This window comes from Dendroctonus ponderosae, unplaced genomic scaffold (assembly GCF_020466585.1).
Source record: "Dendroctonus ponderosae isolate FM_Combo_2020 unplaced genomic scaffold, Dpon_F_20191213v2 Dpon_F_20191213_27, whole genome shotgun sequence".
Lineage (NCBI taxonomy): Eukaryota > Metazoa > Arthropoda > Insecta > Coleoptera > Curculionidae > Dendroctonus > Dendroctonus ponderosae.
Window position 1 is genome coordinate 10,411 of NW_026018478.1, and position 19,597 is coordinate 30,007.

The 19,597-nt window shown below is 34.5% G+C and overlaps 6 protein-coding genes across 8 annotated transcripts; 1 reads left to right on the forward strand and 5 right to left on the reverse strand.

Annotated features, from left to right (window-relative positions):
- Nucleotides 1–1,370: 1,370 nt before the first annotated feature.
- Nucleotides 1,371–7,487, reverse strand: LOC109544575 (1-acyl-sn-glycerol-3-phosphate acyltransferase alpha). The gene is made up of 5 exons (XM_019914857.2): nt 7,174–7,487; nt 6,277–6,410; nt 6,001–6,188; nt 4,500–4,665; nt 1,371–3,440 (listed from the first exon to the last, which is right to left on the reverse strand). The coding sequence occupies exons 1-5, from the start codon at nt 7,353–7,355 to the stop codon at nt 3,256–3,258; spliced, it is 855 nt and encodes a 284-aa protein (XP_019770416.1). The 5' UTR covers nt 7,356–7,487; the 3' UTR covers nt 1,371–3,255.
- A 294-nt stretch (nt 7,488–7,781) lies between these two features.
- LOC109544577 lies at nt 7,782–8,756 on the forward strand. The gene is made up of 3 exons (XM_019914858.2): nt 7,782–7,960; nt 8,017–8,455; nt 8,547–8,756. Exons 1-3 carry the CDS (start codon nt 7,926–7,928, stop codon nt 8,700–8,702), a joined length of 630 nt encoding a protein of 209 aa, XP_019770417.1. The 5' UTR covers nt 7,782–7,925; the 3' UTR covers nt 8,703–8,756.
- Nucleotides 8,729–11,601, reverse strand: LOC109544574 (U3 small nucleolar RNA-associated protein 15 homolog). The gene is made up of 10 exons (XM_019914856.2): nt 11,260–11,601; nt 10,642–10,898; nt 10,426–10,581; nt 10,186–10,372; nt 9,976–10,128; nt 9,681–9,723; nt 9,458–9,626; nt 9,170–9,397; nt 9,010–9,110; nt 8,729–8,924 (listed from the first exon to the last, which is right to left on the reverse strand). The coding sequence occupies exons 1-10, from the start codon at nt 11,347–11,349 to the stop codon at nt 8,743–8,745; spliced, it is 1,566 nt and encodes a 521-aa protein (XP_019770415.2). The 5' UTR covers nt 11,350–11,601; the 3' UTR covers nt 8,729–8,742.
- Nucleotides 11,602–12,021: 420 nt separating this feature from the next.
- LOC109544669 (1-acyl-sn-glycerol-3-phosphate acyltransferase alpha) lies at nt 12,022–14,549 on the reverse strand. The gene is made up of 5 exons (XM_019914982.2): nt 14,194–14,549; nt 13,933–14,066; nt 13,683–13,870; nt 12,387–12,552; nt 12,022–12,325 (listed from the first exon to the last, which is right to left on the reverse strand). The coding sequence occupies exons 1-5, from the start codon at nt 14,373–14,375 to the stop codon at nt 12,162–12,164; spliced, it is 834 nt and encodes a 277-aa protein (XP_019770541.2). The 5' UTR covers nt 14,376–14,549; the 3' UTR covers nt 12,022–12,161.
- A 712-nt stretch (nt 14,550–15,261) lies between these two features.
- LOC109544668 (ATP-sensitive inward rectifier potassium channel 11) lies at nt 15,262–17,560 on the reverse strand. 3 transcript variants are annotated; one of them, XM_048664460.1, is made up of 9 exons: nt 17,325–17,489; nt 17,165–17,252; nt 16,932–17,104; nt 16,774–16,884; nt 16,546–16,722; nt 16,277–16,492; nt 15,902–16,075; nt 15,666–15,851; nt 15,262–15,608 (listed from the first exon to the last, which is right to left on the reverse strand). In XM_048664460.1, exons 2-9 carry the CDS (start codon nt 17,215–17,217, stop codon nt 15,334–15,336), a joined length of 1,365 nt encoding a protein of 454 aa, XP_048520417.1. In that variant the 5' UTR covers nt 17,218–17,252; nt 17,325–17,489; the 3' UTR covers nt 15,262–15,333. The 3 variants fall into 3 exon arrangements, with proteins under 3 accessions (XP_048520417.1, XP_019770540.2, XP_048520416.1); XM_019914981.2 differs by having other exon boundaries at nt 15,262–15,851; nt 17,325–17,560; XM_048664459.1 differs by having other exon boundaries at nt 15,262–15,851; nt 17,165–17,263; nt 17,325–17,560.
- An 801-nt stretch (nt 17,561–18,361) lies between these two features.
- On the reverse strand, nt 18,362–19,426 carry LOC109544542 (RNA-binding protein 33). The gene is made up of 3 exons (XM_019914802.2): nt 19,284–19,426; nt 18,932–18,998; nt 18,362–18,878 (listed from the first exon to the last, which is right to left on the reverse strand). The coding sequence occupies exons 1-3, from the start codon at nt 19,335–19,337 to the stop codon at nt 18,499–18,501; spliced, it is 501 nt and encodes a 166-aa protein (XP_019770361.2). The 5' UTR covers nt 19,338–19,426; the 3' UTR covers nt 18,362–18,498.
- Nucleotides 19,427–19,597: the final 171 nt, after the last annotated feature.

The following is a 19,597-nucleotide window of genomic DNA, read 5'->3' on the forward strand; positions in this document are numbered from 1 at the left end:
ATCAATCGCTTTTTATAAATCGTGAATAAGCTGTGAATTGCCCTAGAACATCTTATTTTGAACCTGTATGTACGAAAAAAGTATATAAAGTAGATAAAAAAACTAAGTGAAAATATTATTCTATATTCGTATTTGTTACCATACTAGATTATTTGATAATATACATGTATATGTAAACTATTGTAAACTTTGTAATGGGAACCACCAAATCTACTCATAAGCGCAAACACAAAAATAAGTTGTCCACAAATTCATCAGATCAATTAGTTAATTTTTTTAGTACTAAACCACATTTTGTGGTTTCTATTATGATTGTTTATATATAGTTAAGTCTGCAGGCGAGATCGCCAAATATGTCTTCCTAAAGCTACTGTCTATTGTAATTTTTAAGGGAGCAAAATTGTCACTTCGAGCTTGGACTAAATAAAATTAAAACAGCAAAAGTTGTACGACACAACTGAAAAAAATTTGCTTGAGGAAACAACGATAAAACCCAGTAAACGCTGATAGCGTTGTGCAATTTTTGATGTTGGTTAATCATTATACACGGTAATTCAGAACAATCCCCAAAATAGAATTATTATTGTGAGCACCAAAATAGAAATAGCATCAAAATGAGTCAGTTTTCAATTATTTTGTATCAATTTAATAAGCTGCTTAAAAATCCGAATAAAACAAAAACTAAATGATGAAAGTTTACCAATGAAAAAAGCTCGTCGAAATGACAAAGATTTGCTTGAAAAATATTAATTCAGTAGATAATTATTCTAAAGAGTTTGCAGCTGCAATTTCAAGCGTTTAACCGCCAGTTTTTCGGTTGCCGTAATTGCAGCTTAAGATTCTACATTTTATGAGTCGGTTTTAAATTAATTTCGATGAATTCAGTTTAAAGCCAACTGGTATACACCATTTTATGTAAAGATATATCATATGTAAAGTTAACAACTTTATCCTCTATGTTTTGTAAAATGATGAAATACTAAATTAATAAAATAATTGTGTATTATTTTGTTTTTCTTTTAATTTACACCATTTTTATGCACTGTGTGCCCAAAAAAACTCAATAAGCTCACAAGACAAAAAGGGGAAAGTCTATTTTTCGGAATCTTCGGTTCTCTTAGTGGGTATGATTCTATTCGTGAAAGTTTTCAGTTCTCCTTTGTCAGTCGATTCTTTATGAAAAGTTTGCTGTTTTTCTTAAAGCAAACTCTAAAATCTGCTACTAGTCGTTGCTGATTACTAGCACAGTTTAGTTCCGGAAACGATTTAACGTTTTTTCCAGAGGATGAACTAATTAACTACAAATAATTAACTGACGGTACTTCGGAAATTTATATCTACGCTTAGCTTAAACAAAAATGAAAAGCTAGTTCGAACTTTGTATTTTTTATTGAGCAAATAATACAAAACTGATGACATTCAATAAAAAATCTTGCTGATACTTCCATGAATACTGCTTGCTTTGAGAGTTAAAACTGAAGAGATTTTAACAAATCATGTTTTCCTTAACAGTACTAATACAGCTCATACTGCTAAAATAAATATTCCATCTTGTGCTGCTGTATATTTGAGTAAATTGCTATAAAATATGTGCTATCGGCAAAACATACAAACATTCCCATTTTTTTGATAAAAATTAGGACAATCAATTTTGGCCAGATTGTTCGTCGATTTTTAACAATTTTTCCAAAAGCACAGGAAGTGAGTGAACGTTTGCACACAGACTTTTCAAAAATTGGTCACGGCAATATTGTAAGATTTTTAGTAAATTTTAAAGAGAATATTTGATCAGTAGGTAGTAAAAATTTCACTTTGATTGCAATTTTCTTGATTTCTTCGATAAAAATTAATATTGCAAAATGCTCCCAAAAATATACCTCGAGAAGCATAACATTTCGTTCACTCGAAAAACTTTTCCCAATTTCTCAAGGAGAAACCAAAACGTTTGTTGTCCCAATTTAACTTCAAAAAGGATATTCTGCACTCTCTGTAGTGAAATTTTGACTGTAACAGCAATTTTCTTCAGTTTCTATACAGAATACTCGACTTAAAATTCAATAGTAATCTGACCACGTTTCATTCTTCTTTAATATAAAACTGAACCGGTAAACATTGTTTCAATAACATAAATTCCGTAGAGTACAGGCGAAAACCCACTAGGTATGTTCTATAAAACTAAAACACTTACAACCTAAATAATAATTTTTGGCAAAAGATTTGATCACAACCAATACAGGAATGGCAATAAACGAGATTACTTAGTGTAGACTAAGACTAGAAATTCGATATTAAATAACAGAAAAATCAATTTGTGCCTGAAACGAATGCTCAAAGCGAAAGTACAAAAACTATAACCGTCTGTATGCAACAAGCGATACTGATAAACAATTAATTTAAACAGCTTGTAGGCATCGTAAAATGGATTATCGGTTATTTGCTTAGGACATCAAAATCACTACACATAAATACAACGTTAAACTAATAATACGTTTGAAGTTGAAAACTGTTATCAGGTAAAGAACGCAAGAAATATCAGTTTTAATAAGCACTTATACATGGCACGATTTTAAAAGCGTTTAACTAGAACAAACCAAAAATGTGCGAACAATGGCTTCCTATATGATGGAACATAAACTTAATGCGCTCTTATGAAAGCATAATCAAGGCAATGCCTTTTTGGTTTTGATCTATTAGTGAAAAAATCTACCTTATGTAAGAATGTCATTATCTTCCCAGAAACTATGGAGACTTATGTATCATTCTTAACTATTATGCCCCAAAACTGAAATGTTCATAATATAATTCAAAAAAACTTAGGCCTACTATAGAACAGTCTAAACATAAAACGAATATAAAATGTCTTTTCTTATGCCTAGAGAAACGTTTAGGAATGCTGTCAGCTAGTTTAAAATAACTTTGGTTTATCGTAGTTTAAAATTAAATGAAATAGAAACTCTATGTATGAGTCGCTCTAGCGATAGAGAAATACAGACATTATCAAAAAGATTGAAAGTCTAGCATCTAGGCCCTTCTTGTTCAGTCTTAACTTTCAACCAAACCTTTGATAATTTTGCCGTTCCGTTTCACTATTTTAACTTGAGACCATTCGTTGTCGCAAAAAATAATATGGCATACAGTCAAGAGAGGTAAAAACATAAACACAAAAACAAATACATACACAATAATTTCTCAGGTTAACGATATTCAGATTTAAACGACTGAAGCTTGAGTTTTTGTTTAACCAGCGCTGTAAAATCACTTCAGTAGAGTGAAATTGGAAGCGCTATGTTTGCTGGACTCTCGATGAATTAGAGCTTCTTTGTTGATCTGGTGAAAAGCTTGTGACATTTTTTCATACACCAGATCCGTGAACTTTTCCACATCATCTAGTGTGAGGCCTTTTGTACTTAAAGGTTCGAGGACTTTCACTATTACCACACCTAGACAAATGAGTTCAAGCTCTAAATTGATGCGCATGATGAAAAGAATAAAATCGTTTAAGATGTAGCGTGTAATTTTTTGAGCAAACGGTTTTGGAGATGTTATGAAACCAAAAGGTGTACTTTTTTGCCGCAAGTTATGCTGATGCAAAGCATAACTTGCCGCTCACGTAGTTGCTCGTTTCACTGGAAACACCCAGAAATCCTTTTGTAATTATCAGCACAAAATAAGAAATTGGAATAATCAGGGTCAATCTGAACAAGGCCAGATAAGTTTACTGGATACATAATTTGTTAGAACACGACTTTGACTCAAAATTCCAAGTATATGAGCAAATAATAGATATTAACATAGATGAAGAATCACCAATAATACTTATATAAACTTAAGTATCTTTTCGATCCGAATTTTTCAATTCATCGAACTTAATACTTAGACATAAAATGTCGGGATTCCGAAAATTTTTCAAAATTGAACAGGTAAGGATAGGCTAGCTTACCAACGGATTAATCGCTTACTTACCGGCCAATACTTTTAGAATACAGAATACTTACCAGAAAGCAAAACGCTAGCATTTGATTTAGCCTATATTTTCAATTTTGAACTGATTTCCGTTCTTTATTTGAAATTATTATAGCAAATACTTCAAGTTTTAGCAAAAACAATCGCAGTTACTTACCTAGGAGTTCTTTATAAATGAAAATAATATTTGCCATTATTCACATAACTTTGAGGATTTTAAATAAATCAAAGCCGAATACACACACAAACCATCAGGCAGAAAAAAATGTGCACTAAATAGTAGATTAAATATGTGAAACATATTTACGCCCTGCAAGAAGATGTGAAAACCCCCAATTCCTGTACATGACTGATTGAGACAATAGTTTTGTTGGTAAAATTGGCCAGAACGATTAATGAGAAATTTTCTTTTAATCTCCTTATAACTCCAGCTACCACATTCATATTGAAAGATGCATTCAATGTGTGGTCTCCATTCCGCAGGTCTCAAAGTTTGATATATTTACGACATTAGAGCATTCAGTTTAGATGTTTACCTTGATCGAATTTCTTGTTCGGTCTATCCAAAAAATAGTAGTTGCTAAAAACGACGGGAATCACTGGTAATTGAGCTGAGATTGCCGAATGAAACGCGCCCTTCTTGAATGGATGAATTTCGCCTGTGTTTCTCCTAGTTCCTTCGGGAAATATCCATAATTTTGTCTGTAATCAAAATAACAAAATTATCATCTGAGTACTAAGTATTGTGCATCTACGTAAGAACCTCTTTGTTCAGTTATTCTCGCTTGATGATCAAGCGAGACGATGTTTGATTAATAATGCTAAAAGGAAGGAAGTAATAAGGAAATTAAAGTAGTTTCCAATAGTTCTAGGAACATACCGAAGATACTCCAAGTAAATTACTCGTTTTAAATATAGATTTAAGGAAATTATACCTTTGAACCAAGGGGGAATTGTTACTTATGCAAAAGTCTATACTTAAGTTAATGCATAGATAGCAAAGTTGAGTATTTGAGTAAAAAAAGTTGATAAGACATATTTAACGTCCGTTATGATATGCCTAACGCACTTTTCCAATTTAGCTATTCAGTCAATCAAAACTGTCCTTGCTAGTTACAAGGTCTGACAAAGGTGGTCTCGATAATTATACATATCAATTTCGAATACCATAATCATTGAGTCACTTTAGCAGGTATGCGAATTTAATCGCCTGACCAAAACAATGAAAATCGATACTTATTTGTTACTAATATGGAACTAAAACCATTGGAACGAGTTTAAACAGCTTGCGACAATAACAAACAAACCTTTTTGTAACATTAATTTTAATATGATTGATATGCGGTAGGAAATCGATATTTTTATTAAATAATGTAGCTACTGGTGTTGACAAGAAAAAGCCTCGATTGTTCAAATAAAATAATCAATACAACTTTATAATTAATGAAAAGGAATTTTTGTTAAGTACAAGTGATTTATCAGTGCTTAAATGTTTAATCAAGCATTGACCCAATTCAATTGTTGGACACTAGTTATATGTTTTGTCGGATACTAAATCTTCTAAAAAAATGCCGTTAATGTTAGAAAGTTGCCCCATTATAAGATTCGAATGTTCAATTCGGGCATATAATGCCCTGTCTTGTTCATCAAATATAAATTGCTACATTTCCTGTTCTAGTTCCTCTTTAGCTTCACTCGAATTAAATAAACATCGCATTTTATTTCAAAGTTTTATTTCAGTTAAATATTGAATTAGAGAATGTAACTGAATATACACTGCGCGCCTAAGTTTCTTTGCTGCTTCGATTTCCTGTGGAGAACAATTACGTGTGGTCGCACCTAATTTCAATCGAATTATATTGATTATTTTTCCAGTACACCCCCTGATGCCTTCTGCAATTTTTTTAACTAGCTTTAATTTTGGGAGATTTAATTATCATCAACATTTGCCAAATACTACAAAGCGTCCACCTTGACTGGTCTTAAAGTTTTTCGGTAAAAATATTGAATATTTTCTAAAGAAGAAATGTAACTTGCCTTTTCTTGAGCCACTTTTTCCACAGCCTCATTAATGACGGCCTTAGCTTGTTCGGCTTTGGTTTTCACTCTGGGAATGAACACCAGACCCGCCAACCATGCAGCCATTCCAAACGGCCAAGCCCAAAAAAGCTCTTTTTTGGCTATCACTGTACATCTGCCCATTGTGGACCATATTTGAAACATCCCTGTAAAAAAAATAATTATTAAGTAATACAATAAGCCAGAGAACAAACAATTGAAAAAATATTCATGTTAAAGTCGAGCAAAACCTACCCAGGATATCTAAGGAACTTTGATGATTGGAGACAATTATACACGGTTCTTGGGGTTCCAGGATTTCACCGTTTCTAAGCTCCCATTTAACGCCTATCAGATGAGTGATCCAACGGCAAAAATATGAAGCAATCCTAAACCAATCGAAGTTAAATAAAAAATTGTTCACACATTTAAAAATGATGTCTCAATCTTGCTTTAAACATACATATACCAACTGTTGCTGAAATCTGTGGTGAAATTTTCGTAGCAAGTAAAAAAACCAAATTAGGACTCAAATGTGTATAAGTACAACTATTAAGCATAAAAACAGTAAATATGAATATGATTGCAATAAGAGCGTAAGAACAAACAAAAAATGATCATGGCAAAATCCGGAAGATTTTGATTTTCTCAAATAAACAGTCAACTAGTAGAAGTCAACAAAATAGAAGCTCAGAAATATTTGAGAAATTCGGCAAAGATCTCAAACCCTCACTGGTTTCGCCTCAGCTCTTTTAAAGGGGGCGATAAAATAGTCCTGCCGGAAATTGTCGAAACATTTTAAATTCTGCCACCAAAAGCACCTCTAAACAAGGAAATTAAAATGAAATCCTACTGGGTACATAACAGCTAAAAACTTTCAAGAAATAAACATTTTCTCGGCCAAAACTGGAGCTTACTTTCCACTTTTTAAACAATCCCTGTCACCTCAATTTGGAGTATATTGTAAAGTGGAAAGAAACATAGCCAACAGTCCTTTATTGAGCCCCTATAGGGGCTCAATAAATTCAGCGCAACATTCCAGAATGAACAATTGGCCGGCTCATACTGGGCAAAATAAAAACAGCCCTCAAACTCTAATTATTTGAGGCATTTGAACCTGACCTAACCTACATAAACAATAGCAGTACTTACACCAAGTTGAAGACACTCCAGGGCCTCAGAAGAAACACTGGTATCAATATAACTGAATTTAACATTACAACGGCGTAATACACTAAAAACTTTAGGCAATAGCAAAAGGCCGGTCTGGTTTCATATAAAAAAGGCAACCCCAGCAGAGCCCCAAACACTAGGACCTCAATGTAGAGCGTCATTTTTTTGCTACAGCTGCGGTGGTGCTCTTAAAAGGGGCCGCAGAACATCTCACTTAAAACCGACTACGGACTGCCCGCCCAAAGATAGGGATAGGGAATTTATAGCTGGCAAATGTATGCGGGTCTAATGATGGGAAAAGAAAATTGATTATTTTCTGTTTATTTTTTATTTACGTTCAAATGCTGACACATATGATGCGCAACCAACCATACACTATGGCACGCCCTATCAACATTAGTTTCGAAACGATTCAAAGTATTTTAGCTTAAAATTAAATTTTTGTGAAAAATGCTAAAAGAAGTTCAACGCTTTTAAAAAATTTCCGATTGTTTCATGGGCGTTTAATCTTATGAAAAAGTTCATTTTCATGATTTATCAGGCGCCTTTCTGGGCATTGCCAAGTCATCAATAACTTTTTTACATTGACTTCTTTGTCACTGTTTGGTATTTCACTAGCTGTCAATCTATCACAACAACAACAAACTTTAGAATTTTTACCCTCATATTCATCCCACAATTTGCAGATTCTTGAAAATATGATCATAATCACTAGGAAATAATTATAAAAAATGAGCGACTTACAATGGATCACTATAAACAACAGGTCTAAAGCACCTCCATCAGTCCAACTAGGAGACTCTATTATCAACATCATTTCAGGTTACAACAAGGAGCTTCTTTGATAAACAATTTGAACACGAAGAGATACGAACTCCTTCTATCCCATATAATCAATTCCAGTAGCGATGACTACTTTACTGAAACTGAGTTGCAGAAACTGCAGGACAATTTGAAGCTGGATGAAAACCAACTACAGCTTCTTGTGCAAAGCATCGCTTACATCTATAAGCAAAGTAGAAGAGTTATTCTAAAGCCCACCGAATTGGAAAGTCAGTTGGTAGAGAAAATTGGCCTCGATCAAGGAAAAGCGGAGATTTTCACCAAGCAGTGGCTAGCTGAAACTAAAAAAGAGTTGGGAGCCTTTGAAGACAGACATACACTGAATAGTCTAAAATGGGAACTCAACATGCAAGTCGCTTCAGATATGGGCAATAAGCAGGTGATTCCCAATGCGAAAATACAGCTAGACCTTACTAAGGTATAATCCTCATTTCGTTCATGATTTACGACAATAAACGAACTTTATGGAAGTTTTGCAATCGAAATCTTTAAATCAAATGCTTTTGTAGGTCACTGATGAGACGAAAAAGGAAGCGGCAATATTGGAAATGGGCGAAGAAGACCTGCAACAACTATACAGCACGTTGGAAGCAATCCAGTTAAGGTTAGACAATATATCAAAAAATAAAGCATCGCAACCCAATTCCGCTCATAAAAAGGAATAAAAAAAGGACTGACATCAAATAAAAAGTATGGTAATAAAATCTATTTAGCTGAAATTGCGTTATTTTCACCTGTTTTAACCAGTTTATAATTGATTTCATTGTCGGTTTCCGCTGTTACTTGAGCATATAGTAAGGTTTGCATCATCCCTTCAACCATAGCTAGCTCCATGGCGAGGTTGTTCTCTCGGTTTAAAACTTCGTACAATTGCACCAAGAGTAAACCTAAAGAACACACCACTGTTACCTACTTCCGAATTAAACTATCTCTTCTTAAACTTCTTCATTTATCGACATATTTTTTACTCACCAATGTCTGAAGGCAAAGCGTCTACCCGGTCTGCTATGATATCGATAAATTCGTCTGCTATGGACACTAGGAATCTAGTAAACCTCTGATCGGTAATGTGGCTAAAAGTTACAGACAAGTTTAATAAATTAGCTGAGTTGACAGCTTTAGACCGCTTTACCTAATAAAAAATCTAACCAATTGCTTAATCGTTGTTAACCAATTAGGGAGATTTGAGTCTTTATATTTTAACACCTTCGGAAGTCCTTTCCTTTTCTGCAGCTCCCGAAGAACGGCCACAGTCCTTTCCGGGTGTTTATTTACGACGTAGGGCATTAAGGCGGCTTTTAAAGCCTTGGCATATTCAAATTTTCTGAAGTAGTAATCATATTTGGCTTCTTTTTCATTTCTGCAAGCAAAAAACAATCAGTTGAAATATCTATAAATTATTCTAACTACAAATACTTACTGTAAATCGGGTACAATTTCATCTACATTGGAAAGAATGTCATGGAATTTGTAATTAAAGGCCACTTTTTTCGGTCGTTTTTCCGATGTGGTTTCTTCACTTCGCCTCTGCACAGCGATCACTCCATCACTTAAGCCTGCTACCACCGTGGAATCATCCGGTGCAATTCCTGAAAATTATCAACGTAAATGTTTTGCCTTTAAAAAATGTGAGTAAAACATACCCAAGCTTAGAATAGCGTTAGGAAAGTCCAGCGTGTGCACAACCTAAAAAGCAAAATACTATTATGTGCTGTATAAAAAAGTAATGTTTCTATGGAAATTGTTAAGTCTTGGTTATTGTATCACGAAAAAATTATATAAATATGGAACTTGTTAACAAACATTTGCAGATTTTCAGATATCTAAATTTTAATTTGAGTAAATGCGTTTGTTCTATTTTTTTTTTCGATAACGGTTGCATTCGAAAAAAATCGAATTAAGCTTACAAAGACAGCAAAAAAACCTGAATGTTCAAACCTTAAACGTGGAAACATCATATATCTTCACATGTCTATCTAAACTGCCAGAGAGCAATCGTTTGCCACCTGAACCCAACTTTAAGCAAGTTACAGTTTTATGGTGTTGAGCTAAAGCGCCTCTTAGTTTACCTCCGGCTAAAACATCCCAAATCTAAAATGTAACACATGATCAGTACACAGAAGGAAAAAGAACTCGAGATTCACTTACCTTGATGTCTGTGCCACCGGAGCTCAAAAACATCCCCCCATTGGGCATGAACAGTAGGGATTCTACAGGGCTTTTATGGTCCATTGTCATGACTTCTTTAGCCGTCCGCGTATCCCACATTTTGATAATACTATCATAGCTGCCGGACAGTACAATATTTGGAACATCTGGACTAACTTGGCCTGCCCTTAAAATAAAAAAACAACATCTCCTTGATTTAGAGAGGGTTTTGAAACTAACCGAATATAATCATTATGTCCCTCAAAAGTATGCAGAGTGTTTTCAGTGGGAATATCCCAGACCTTAACAGATTTATCATCGGAAAATGAGACTATCTGTGGTTCTCTATTTACAAAAGCTACTCTGTGCACTGGGGCGGAGTGACCCTTAAACAACCTACAAACAGAACATAAAAAGGAGCAAAACTTCGGCTTTTTAACACTGTAAACAGCAAACCTTAACATACTCTTTGTGGACACATCAAAGATTTTAATATTTTTTTCTTCGCCGCCGGCCACAATGAGGGTGCCATCGCTTCTGAATACAGCCCCATACGCATTTTCCCTAAACCGCGACAGATTTTTGGTCACAAGTTTAGTGATGGGGTTGTAAATTTGCACCCTAACTGAACATGTTACTGCGAAATGATGGGGCTCCTTTGGCGAAAAATCTATATGGTCGATTGGGCCGAATTCTTTGACCAAAACCGGTTGCTGTAATTGAAGAACGAGGTTAAATTACACTGTTTTTATGGTCTAAATATCCAGTTTGAAATTTGTTTAATTATTAATTTTCAGTCAACGTTATTATTCAAGAAAAGTAGTGAATTGTCTACAACCTAGAATACAACATAAAATAACAGTTCTTATTACATACATGATTTATCAGTTCTGCTCAAATTCATACAGAGAGAATACAGAGGAATAATGCAGTCGTAAAACTAAAGAAAAGGAGATAACAGAAATGAAAAAATACGTAAATCTAATACTGACTAAACCGGGTGAAGCTAAATCGAGATATATAGCGATAAGAGGAAAAACAGGCCTAAAGTTCCCAACATGTTAGTTAACTCACCGTCAGCTGCTTCCAGTAAATAAAATCTGGGGTCACATCAGGGCCTTTCGCCTCGTAGATTTTAGTGTTCAAACGCTTAAAATGAGCCATTCGGCTGGTATTGTGCTCTTTTACGCTCTAATTTAGYGGCTGCTTATAYCCCAAATTCCTGTTCAAAATATACAGGTTATGTTGGTTGTTGATGAGGACATTTGAGGTTGAGTTGACATTCCACGTGGAAAATCCAAAAAAAAAATGGTGATTGTTTGGTTGAATGAACCCGAGATGACAGTAGCGTCAACAGTTAGGTTTGGTCTCTGCGATTTGGCAACAGTCTGGCGTCCTTCCCGATTTAAATCGGTTTTATGGCGCGGTTATATTCAATCAAGTGTCGTACGACAGAAACAGAAAAAACGAGAGTTTTTTATTCAGAATTGAACCATAAATTAGAATGTATTTTTTAATCTTCAAAATACCAGTGGCGTTCACTACCCAAAAAGTTTCATTAAAGGTAATCGCAGTTTTCCAAAAATGTATAATTTTGCATCTTTTGAGTTTGAGCCCTGTATTGCAAAATCGAAGCTTTTGTGTACCCATTAATATTTGGATTTTTTTCATGGTTTTGCAAGTTCTATTTACCACTGAATTTACGGTACTTATTTCTGAGACACCCTATATGTGTAGTAATATGTTAGTTGTGTAAATTGGTGCGTTCGGAAACTGTTCATTACATGATTTAGGGATATATTGATTAAATGTGTCTCTCCAAAATCAAAATATAGATTGCAGGAAACTGCAGAGAAAAAAAAAACACTGAAAAATAAAAACACAGTTACCCGCAGTTAAGCAGGAATGAACTATGATTTTACCAATGTCTTTTAGCTGCAGCATTTATTGTTTTTTCAGTTGAAAATAGCACACTTTCACCTATCATGAGTATAATTTGAGTTTTTTAATAGATCGAAGTTGATGTCTTTGAAAGCTCTGTTCATTTCTGTGTGTACTAACGCTCTAGTCGCAACGAGATCTTYATCAACGGTTAATCCTATAGTACTTATTGGTTTCAAAGCATGAATGATAACGACACCTGAAAGCAAAAGTTATTKTTCTTCATTCAAATCTAATAAACATCTGAAGASSTCTCCTACCTGGGTCRAAACGTTTATTAACTGAATCTATAAAATAGTATCTGGTGAAAATMACAGGCTGTATTGGCARTTGCGCTAAAATAGCAGCGTGAAATGCCCCATTTTTAAATTCATGAATTATGCCGGTGTCCTTTCGGGTACCTTCAGGGAATACCCACAATTTGGYCTGTAAATTATATTTYACTAATATAAAATATKGACAGGAAAAATTTGGGTAATTTTAAAAATTTCCAGAAYAYTCTTTATACTAAATGATCTTTTTCAATATGTAAATGTTGTTTTTAATCTAAAAAATGTGYCTTTATGTGACTTTTTAAACGTATGGTTTTCTGATGATTCAATTTTCCAGTAACAGACTATGTGGAAATAATGATTTAACCTCGCAAATAGACTAGAATTTGATGGTGATTTTATAAATCCAGTATAATTCGTAGGTCGACTGTACAGGGTGTCCCAAGTATAGAATAAAGTAAGTTCACGTAACCGGTATTATTTGTATCAAAATGTTCATCGTCGTATTGGAAAGGTTGGATAAGGATAACATATTTTAAAATAATTCACAATTAACTACTTTTTTCTAATGGAACACCCAAATATATTTAATGTTATTTTGGAATTCTTATGTAAATTTCACTTACTTTCTGATATAAAAAATATGAATCGTTCATATTTTATATAAGAAAAAGTCCAGTAAGATTTTAAAAATAAAATAAAAAGTCGGGTGTTTCAATAGAAAAAAATATTTAAATGATGCCCGTTTAAGTAGTACCTTTACAATGTGACGATGATAATTTTTAAACAAATATTACGGGTTTTGCGTACTTTAGTCCATCGTTAGGGCGCCATGTACAATATTCACTGAATAAGTTTAGCAGCCAGTTCAAGTTAACTAGCAGAGCATTAACATACGCTTTCGATAAAAATATTGTATAAATTCGTTCAAAACATTTCAAACCGTTTCTGCTTTTAGTTTTATCAATTCATTCAATTTGCGTGCGTTTATAGCAATAGTATATATAAACTTTGTTTATCAAAAAGTATTTAATATCAGGTTTAAATGAAGGATATTGAGCCAAAAAGTGCTTAATCCTGAGTTCAGATGTTGCAAACCATGACAGGAATGATTACTATAAATATGATTGAACGCCGCAATCAATAAATGCCTGATATGACTATAAGCATGAAGTAGGGGCTAATGCCTTCTATTAAACTGATAAATTCCATTAAAGGTTCCACAATTTTATAGGAATTGGATTGCGCGATTAACTAAAAATATCGTTTTTTTAGCACGAATACCTGGGTGAGAGTTAATTGGTCCGCCACGTCGTTAATAATAGTTTTGGCTCGATCAGCTTTAGACTTCGCTCTTGGGATAAAAATCAAACCTGCCAACCATGCCGCAAATCCCATTGGCCATACCCAGAAAACTGCATTTCGGGCAATTACAGTGCATTTACCCATTTTAGGCCATATTTGAAATAATCCTGGTATTACAAAACATGTTTTTTCAATTTTAATACATCTACTTAGAGAGAGACTTGCATACCTAAAACATCTAAAGAACTTTGATGATTCGAAACAATAATGCATGGTTCATCTGATTCCAAGTAATCAGGATTTTGAATTATCCACTTTACTCCTATTAAATGGGTGATCCAACGGAAACAGTGTGATCCTATACTAGAAACAATAATACAACAATTGTTCAATAATTTTATATTTTATAAAAAAACGGCTTTTTTATAAACTCGCTTAGAAAATAATGAACTTTTTCTGAAATTAAGTGAATGCATGAATAAATACTTACACAAAGTTATGAACACTAAACGGATGGAAAATGAACACTGGTATTAAAAACAATGAGCCCACCATCACTATCCCGTAATAAGCAGAAAACTTTAGATAATATCTAACGACCGGACTGGCCTTAATCAACCAGACCAATCCGACAAAGGACGAAAAAAGAATTAACTGAAGATAAACAGTCATCTCGGAAGGTTTTTCTGCCAGATATGCGTTTACTTACTGTGTTCATGATAATGTTATTTTAAAAGGAGTTGAATTTGGGTCTAATATGCTTTATTGATATGATATCTACCCAACTGATTATTTTTATACTTGATTATCAGCAGGCAATTTAACGATTTTAGTATTTGACAACAATAAACACCCGCTCCTGCCTATGGTAAATTTAGGTATGGCTTGTTCCTGATTATGGAAAACGAAAGTCGATCGCACGCTTTTTTAAAAAAGGTTATCTAGTTCGTTATATGTCCAATACACAAAGTATTTTTTTACACTTTTATATATTTTTATTAATTGTGCTCTTTCTTGTATTTCATATATTTTCTTATATATATTATTCAAAACCAATGCAATAGACAATTGCAAATTATTCTAGACTCATTGATTTTAGTTCACTTGCTTATCAATTTTCAGCTGCTCCAGCGATGTTAACCAGAAAAAACAAAAAATACACTCAACTCAAAATCTAGAGATCGACAATAGTTTGCGGATGAAGATAAATGTTGCAAGTGTTTGGTTTTAGTGGCCGGTTTTAGTGCACCAAATTACTCGAAACTCAAATTCCAATGTCGCAAAATAAAAAGTTTATTTTCAAAAGTAGGAACGAAGCCGAATCTATGAACCGAGTAGAAGAAACTTTTCCATTTACAAAATTCCAACTTTGTCGACTAATTTGATTAGCTAGCGAGTAGCTAAGATAAACTAACTTTTCTTTATAATTATACTTTTCAATATAAAAAATATCTATAATTCGCAAACGTCTCCATTGTTAGTGAGAAGTGCTTCCTTCAAATATATTTCCTACACCCTTAACAACCCCAGACAATCCAATTCAAAGAATTAACGCCCGTTTTGATTTATCACCCTGTATTAAACTTTTATATTGTAAGAAATGTATTCAACAACACATGATAAATTGCGTTCAAACTAAAGTGACCTGTATTTCATGCATTTCTTCATAGTTTTCATCACTTTCTCTGATAGTTTCCGGGTATTTGGGCTTATTTGCGCGATGTTTGCCTTTGTCGGAACAATCGGGACCGGAAGGTTTCTCATAATCGGGAAAATACGTATTAGTATCGACTGATCTGCTCGTTTCGTGAACAGCTCCAAATCGCTCAGAAGTGGATCCAATCTGATCTGTTTGGCCATCAAGCTCAGCTTCGAACATATCAGGGCTCCCTAGCAGTTTCGTTTCTAAAACAGGACTTTGTAATAACCAAATTTCGTCCAATGTTCCTGAAGGAGTTGCACCTGGATTTTCTAAAACATATTCGTCTTCTTCCGCATGGTTCATCTTTAGAGCGTAGGTTTGATCGAATTTCTCCCAATCGGCATCGTAGCAATTCACGTATTTATTATACGATATGATTGGTGCAAACTTATGATCCCAGAGAATTTCGCTTGATAAATAGCTGGATTTTGCCTCAATGGAAACTCCTTCAAAGGCAATGTGAGAAAATTAGTTTTTGGGGTTTAGGAGCACTTACCAGTACTTTCCACCGTTCCGTTAAGGACTACAATTATTTCAACTTTCTGGCACTTCATTATTTCGGGCACTGTAAAGTCGTATAGTGGGGAGTTCTCGTCGATTTCGTGGTAGAGAATTAACGGCCATAACAAAATAATACTACTGGGTCCATCATCACACTTTAAAGATAATTCTGAAACGCAGAAATGCGCCTCGATTAAGAGACCCGAGTGGAGCAAGGAAAAAACATAAATGCGTGCAGCAGAAACAGACGACGCAGGTTCTAACACACTGATCCTCTTTTTCAGAAACTCATTTTGTCCCTTTCTACCACACACATTGGGCAAACTGCCTTGTTTCGCTCAAAGCGTTTACCACTGGTTATTTATGCTACCTGTTTGATAGTTTTGAAGAACTTCTCCTTCCTGCGAGCGCTCACACTTAACAACAATCGCTCTTACTGCTACCCCTGCCAGCCGACTCTTCTTGATATCGCCAACTCTGAACATAAAGCACAATTTTCCATTCCTGTGAGAAAGAACGGCATTTTTGGAAAACTGAACTGTGTGCGATGCGTGCTTGGCGCGGACCAATTTAGCAAAAACTATACCTAAAAAATTCTCATTTATCTAAGTGAATTATATAGAGTTTTGGATGACGCACTGATTGCAAATGAGTCCAAAGTTATGCCGATTAAGCACTGGCAAACCAGAACGAAAATTGCCTCCGGACATTCTTCTGTAATTACTCTTAGGCCATATCCTGTGGTGTGCTGAGTTTCTATTGAGTAGAGGAAGGCAGAATGGAATCCGTGGATATTGAGAACGCAAGGTGTCCAACCTGAATGGATTGTATATGAATATTATGCTGATAATTTAAGTGCTTTATTACCGATTTCGGCTTGGCGTAGCGGTAAATGATCATCATGTAAATCTCCATGCACAAAGGCGATTAACCACCAAACCAGCGCAAAGATCAGCCAGCACCCGAAAAATTCTAGAACTGAAAACGCGCGCATTATTGAGCAGATGGTCGAAGCTAGAGCTTACCTAGGAACTGGAGCGTCCACCTCCATTGGGCGTCCAACAGGGTTGTGAAGATATCTTGCAAATATCTCCACCATCGAATCTTGGAAATATTTTTCCTGTAGACGTTTTTGTGTCCATCTTTCAAAATCGCTCGCTTTGGACATTTTCGGGATTTCCACGGGATCCATGTTTTTCTAGTAAAATATTATATTTTATTTCTCCAGTTGATTTACCTGCGTAAATTCTCGCTTTACCTGCGTGCCTGCTCAGCTTTTTGAGAAAACCACTCAACATCCCAGATAGTCATGGTCTCATCACTATTTCAATGCGCACTGAATGTTTCTGATGTAAAACTTTTATATTATAAAATATTAATTGACTAACAACTACATCCTCCAATTTTGAGGAAATTACCTTTGCACTCATAAACTTGCACTCATTGTCGTGGGCAGTGAGTGTATATCGAGTAAATATTTGCGCTTGAAACGAGTTGCCGCCGTAAATCTTCAAAGCTTCAAACCATCTGAAAATTTCACCGCTTTGATAGAATAACTACGATAATCTGCCAATTTGAGGCTGAGTGGCCAACAAAAGATTTAAAAATAGCAAATAAAGAAATTGCTTCATTAAGGACAAAAGAATCACCATTTTTGTTAGTCTAAAAATAAGCAAATTGTATTTGTAATTTTATTGATATCCTTCCATTAAATTCAGTTCTATCTAAAACGACTTAAAATTTAGGCTCACTTTAGTCAGTTTTTCAATTTTGTTGGCTTTTTTACATTATAAGTAGTTCAAATGCATTAATACACCGTATTTTGCCGTTTATAACGTAAAAAATCTTCAATTTTTTAAGTGCAATGGTTGATAAATTCGATTTTGTAAAGATCGCCGATGAAACTGAACGAGCTAATGAAGTGTTAATCAATTGATATTCACCAGGGTTCAAGGAAAAATCGGAAATCTGTTGCCCTATGGATTACTTACATGGGCCTTTGATACCCATAAGTTTAAAATATTAATGCAACTGAAAGAAAATGTGAATATTTTGAAGAATACATTTGAAAAAGTAATTAGGCTTATCCAAGACAGCAACGAGAACTGAGGCCGACCTTGAAGCCTGGAAGAGCAATTTAATGTAGCAAATCTATTGTAAGTGTTGATTTATTATGAAAATTACTTTGATAAAGGCCTAAAAAAGGATTTTCTGAGATTGGCTAGCTGAACCAATTCAGCTCCAATTGTTTGAAAAGTTTGAGCGTTTTCCGTTCTTTCATTAACCATGAAAAACAGGCACACCTTTATAAATTTTTTCAATATCTGGATTTCTAGATTGATAATTTCGGCATTAAAAAACATACATATTTTAAAAATATCGAGACAAGTTTGCCTGTTCAGTACAAAATTACTGTAGTCATAGTGCAAGTAGGTGGTTGGATAAAATTGCAGGCTGACAATTTCAATCTGTTCTTAGGCTGTATTTCATACAAAAAAACACATGGATTCTGTTTACAAATTTTTGTATAAATTCATATAAAATCATCATTGTTTCTTGCTGTTAAAACATTGTTTCTTGCTGTTGATAACATCAAGCGTTTTGAAAACGCGCGACTTCTGGATCAGCAGGTTCGCCTTCCCTCAAGGGATAGAGCTCCGAACCCCATTCTGTTCCATTGTTACCAGATGTACCATTTACAGGAAGCTCTGTAAAAGTTCCATTAGTATTGGTGTTTCTGTCCTCATTTGCGCCTTCTTGTGCAGTAGTTCGATTGCAGTTGCAATGGTTTATTGGACGAGGAGGTGGAGGAGGAAAGGAACCAAAATGATGATGTGGGTGTCCGAAACCTGGAGGGCCGAATGGTGGAGGAGGAGGAGGCGGCGGATAAAAAGGCATAGGATAAAATCCATCGTATGGGTTAGGCAAATGTTGAAACTGATTTACTCTGCGTCCATCGTCTCCATCAGTGGCTGAAGGAAACATACCAGTTTAATTGCGATTTACTGTCTAAGTATCTGCTTACCGTTTTCAATTGAGTTTCCATTTCTAGCTATTCTGATGAGAAGGCTTTCTTGTGATGATGCTGGAATCTGATATTACACCCAAATTAAACTAGGTGGTGTTTTCTTTTTTGAAAAACGATTTTTGAAAAAAATATTACGACTTGGATTTATACATATGGAGTCATGGAATCAGTACAAAGGTGGTTTGATTTATCGTTGAATAACCAGAAAGTTATCCAGAAGAGAATAACGAAAAATTCTCAAGAAATAGCTTAAGCCAGAAGATAAGATAGACAACAAGTGAAACATATTTAATTTTTTTTGTAATGGACTTAATAAACGTTTAAGTTGTATTTGTTTTTCTTGCCTCACCTTTGAGTAAATCAGCAGCCCAATGAAAAATTGGGAAAATATTAAACTGCGCATTTTGAACGTTTTACACTGTATTCGAGCGCATCTAATCACTTTTTTATTATGTCCGAAATAAAGCAAATCTGACTTCTTATAGCATTGGTTGACCCTAGAGCTTATATAATATAAACAATGTCAACCCGATATGAATTCACAACGCAATAATTTATTATCCAGTACTGAATGGTTTAGGAATTTCCAAAATATCGTTTTATCGACTTGTGATAGTTTTGCCATTTCAAATTTTGCTGTTGAAATAAAAAAGTATATAAATA

Excerpts from the sequence above, each read along its gene's own strand:
- LOC109544577 (XM_019914858.2), top strand. The coding sequence starts at position 7,926 with ATGAGCGACTTACAATGGATCACTATAAACAACAG. Across the intron at positions 7,961-8,016 it reads TGGATCACTATAAACAACAG|GTTACAACAAGGAGCTTCTT; the intron begins GTCTAAAGCACC and ends ACATCATTTCAG. Across the intron at positions 8,456-8,546 it reads TACAGCTAGACCTTACTAAG|GTCACTGATGAGACGAAAAA; the intron begins GTATAATCCTCA and ends ATGCTTTTGTAG.
- LOC109544668 (XM_019914981.2), bottom strand. The coding sequence starts at position 17,217 with ATGACTATCTGGGATGTTGAGTGGTTTTCTCAAAAAGCTGAGCAGGCA. Across the intron at positions 16,885-16,931 it reads GTGGACGCTCCAGTTCCTAG|TTCTAGAATTTTTCGGGTGC; the intron begins GTAAGCTCTAGC and ends GCGCGTTTTCAG. Across the intron at positions 15,852-15,901 it reads CGGAACGGTGGAAAGTACTG|GAGTTTCCATTGAGGCAAAA; the intron begins GTAAGTGCTCCT and ends TTGCCTTTGAAG.
- LOC109544542 (XM_019914802.2), bottom strand. The coding sequence starts at position 19,337 with ATGCGCAGTTTAATATTTTCCCAATTTTTCATTGGGCTGCTGATTTAC. Across the intron at positions 18,999-19,283 it reads GGCTGCTGATTTACTCAAAG|ATTCCAGCATCATCACAAGA; the intron begins GTGAGGCAAGAA and ends GTGTAATATCAG. Across the intron at positions 18,879-18,931 it reads TGGAAACTCAATTGAAAACG|CCACTGATGGAGACGATGGA; the intron begins GTAAGCAGATAC and ends TGTTTCCTTCAG.
- LOC109544575 (XM_019914857.2), bottom strand. The coding sequence starts at position 7,355 with ATGACGCTCTACATTGAGGTCCTAGTGTTTGGGGCTCTGCTGGGGTTG. Across the intron at positions 6,411-7,173 it reads TGGAGTGTCTTCAACTTGGT|GATTGCTTCATATTTTTGCC; the intron begins GTAAGTACTGCT and ends CGATTGGTTTAG. Across the intron at positions 3,441-4,499 it reads GAACAAGAAATTCGATCAAG|GTGTGGTAATAGTGAAAGTC; the intron begins GTAAACATCTAA and ends TCATTTGTCTAG.
- LOC109544574 (XM_019914856.2), bottom strand. The coding sequence starts at position 11,349 with ATGGCTCATTTTAAGCGTTTGAACACTAAAATCTACGAGGCGAAAGGC. Across the intron at positions 10,373-10,425 it reads GGACATAATGATTATATTCG|GGCAGGCCAAGTTAGTCCAG; the intron begins GTTAGTTTCAAA and ends TTTTATTTTAAG. Across the intron at positions 8,925-9,009 it reads CGCTTTGCCTTCAGACATTG|GTTTACTCTTGGTGCAATTG; the intron begins GTGAGTAAAAAA and ends TGTGTTCTTTAG.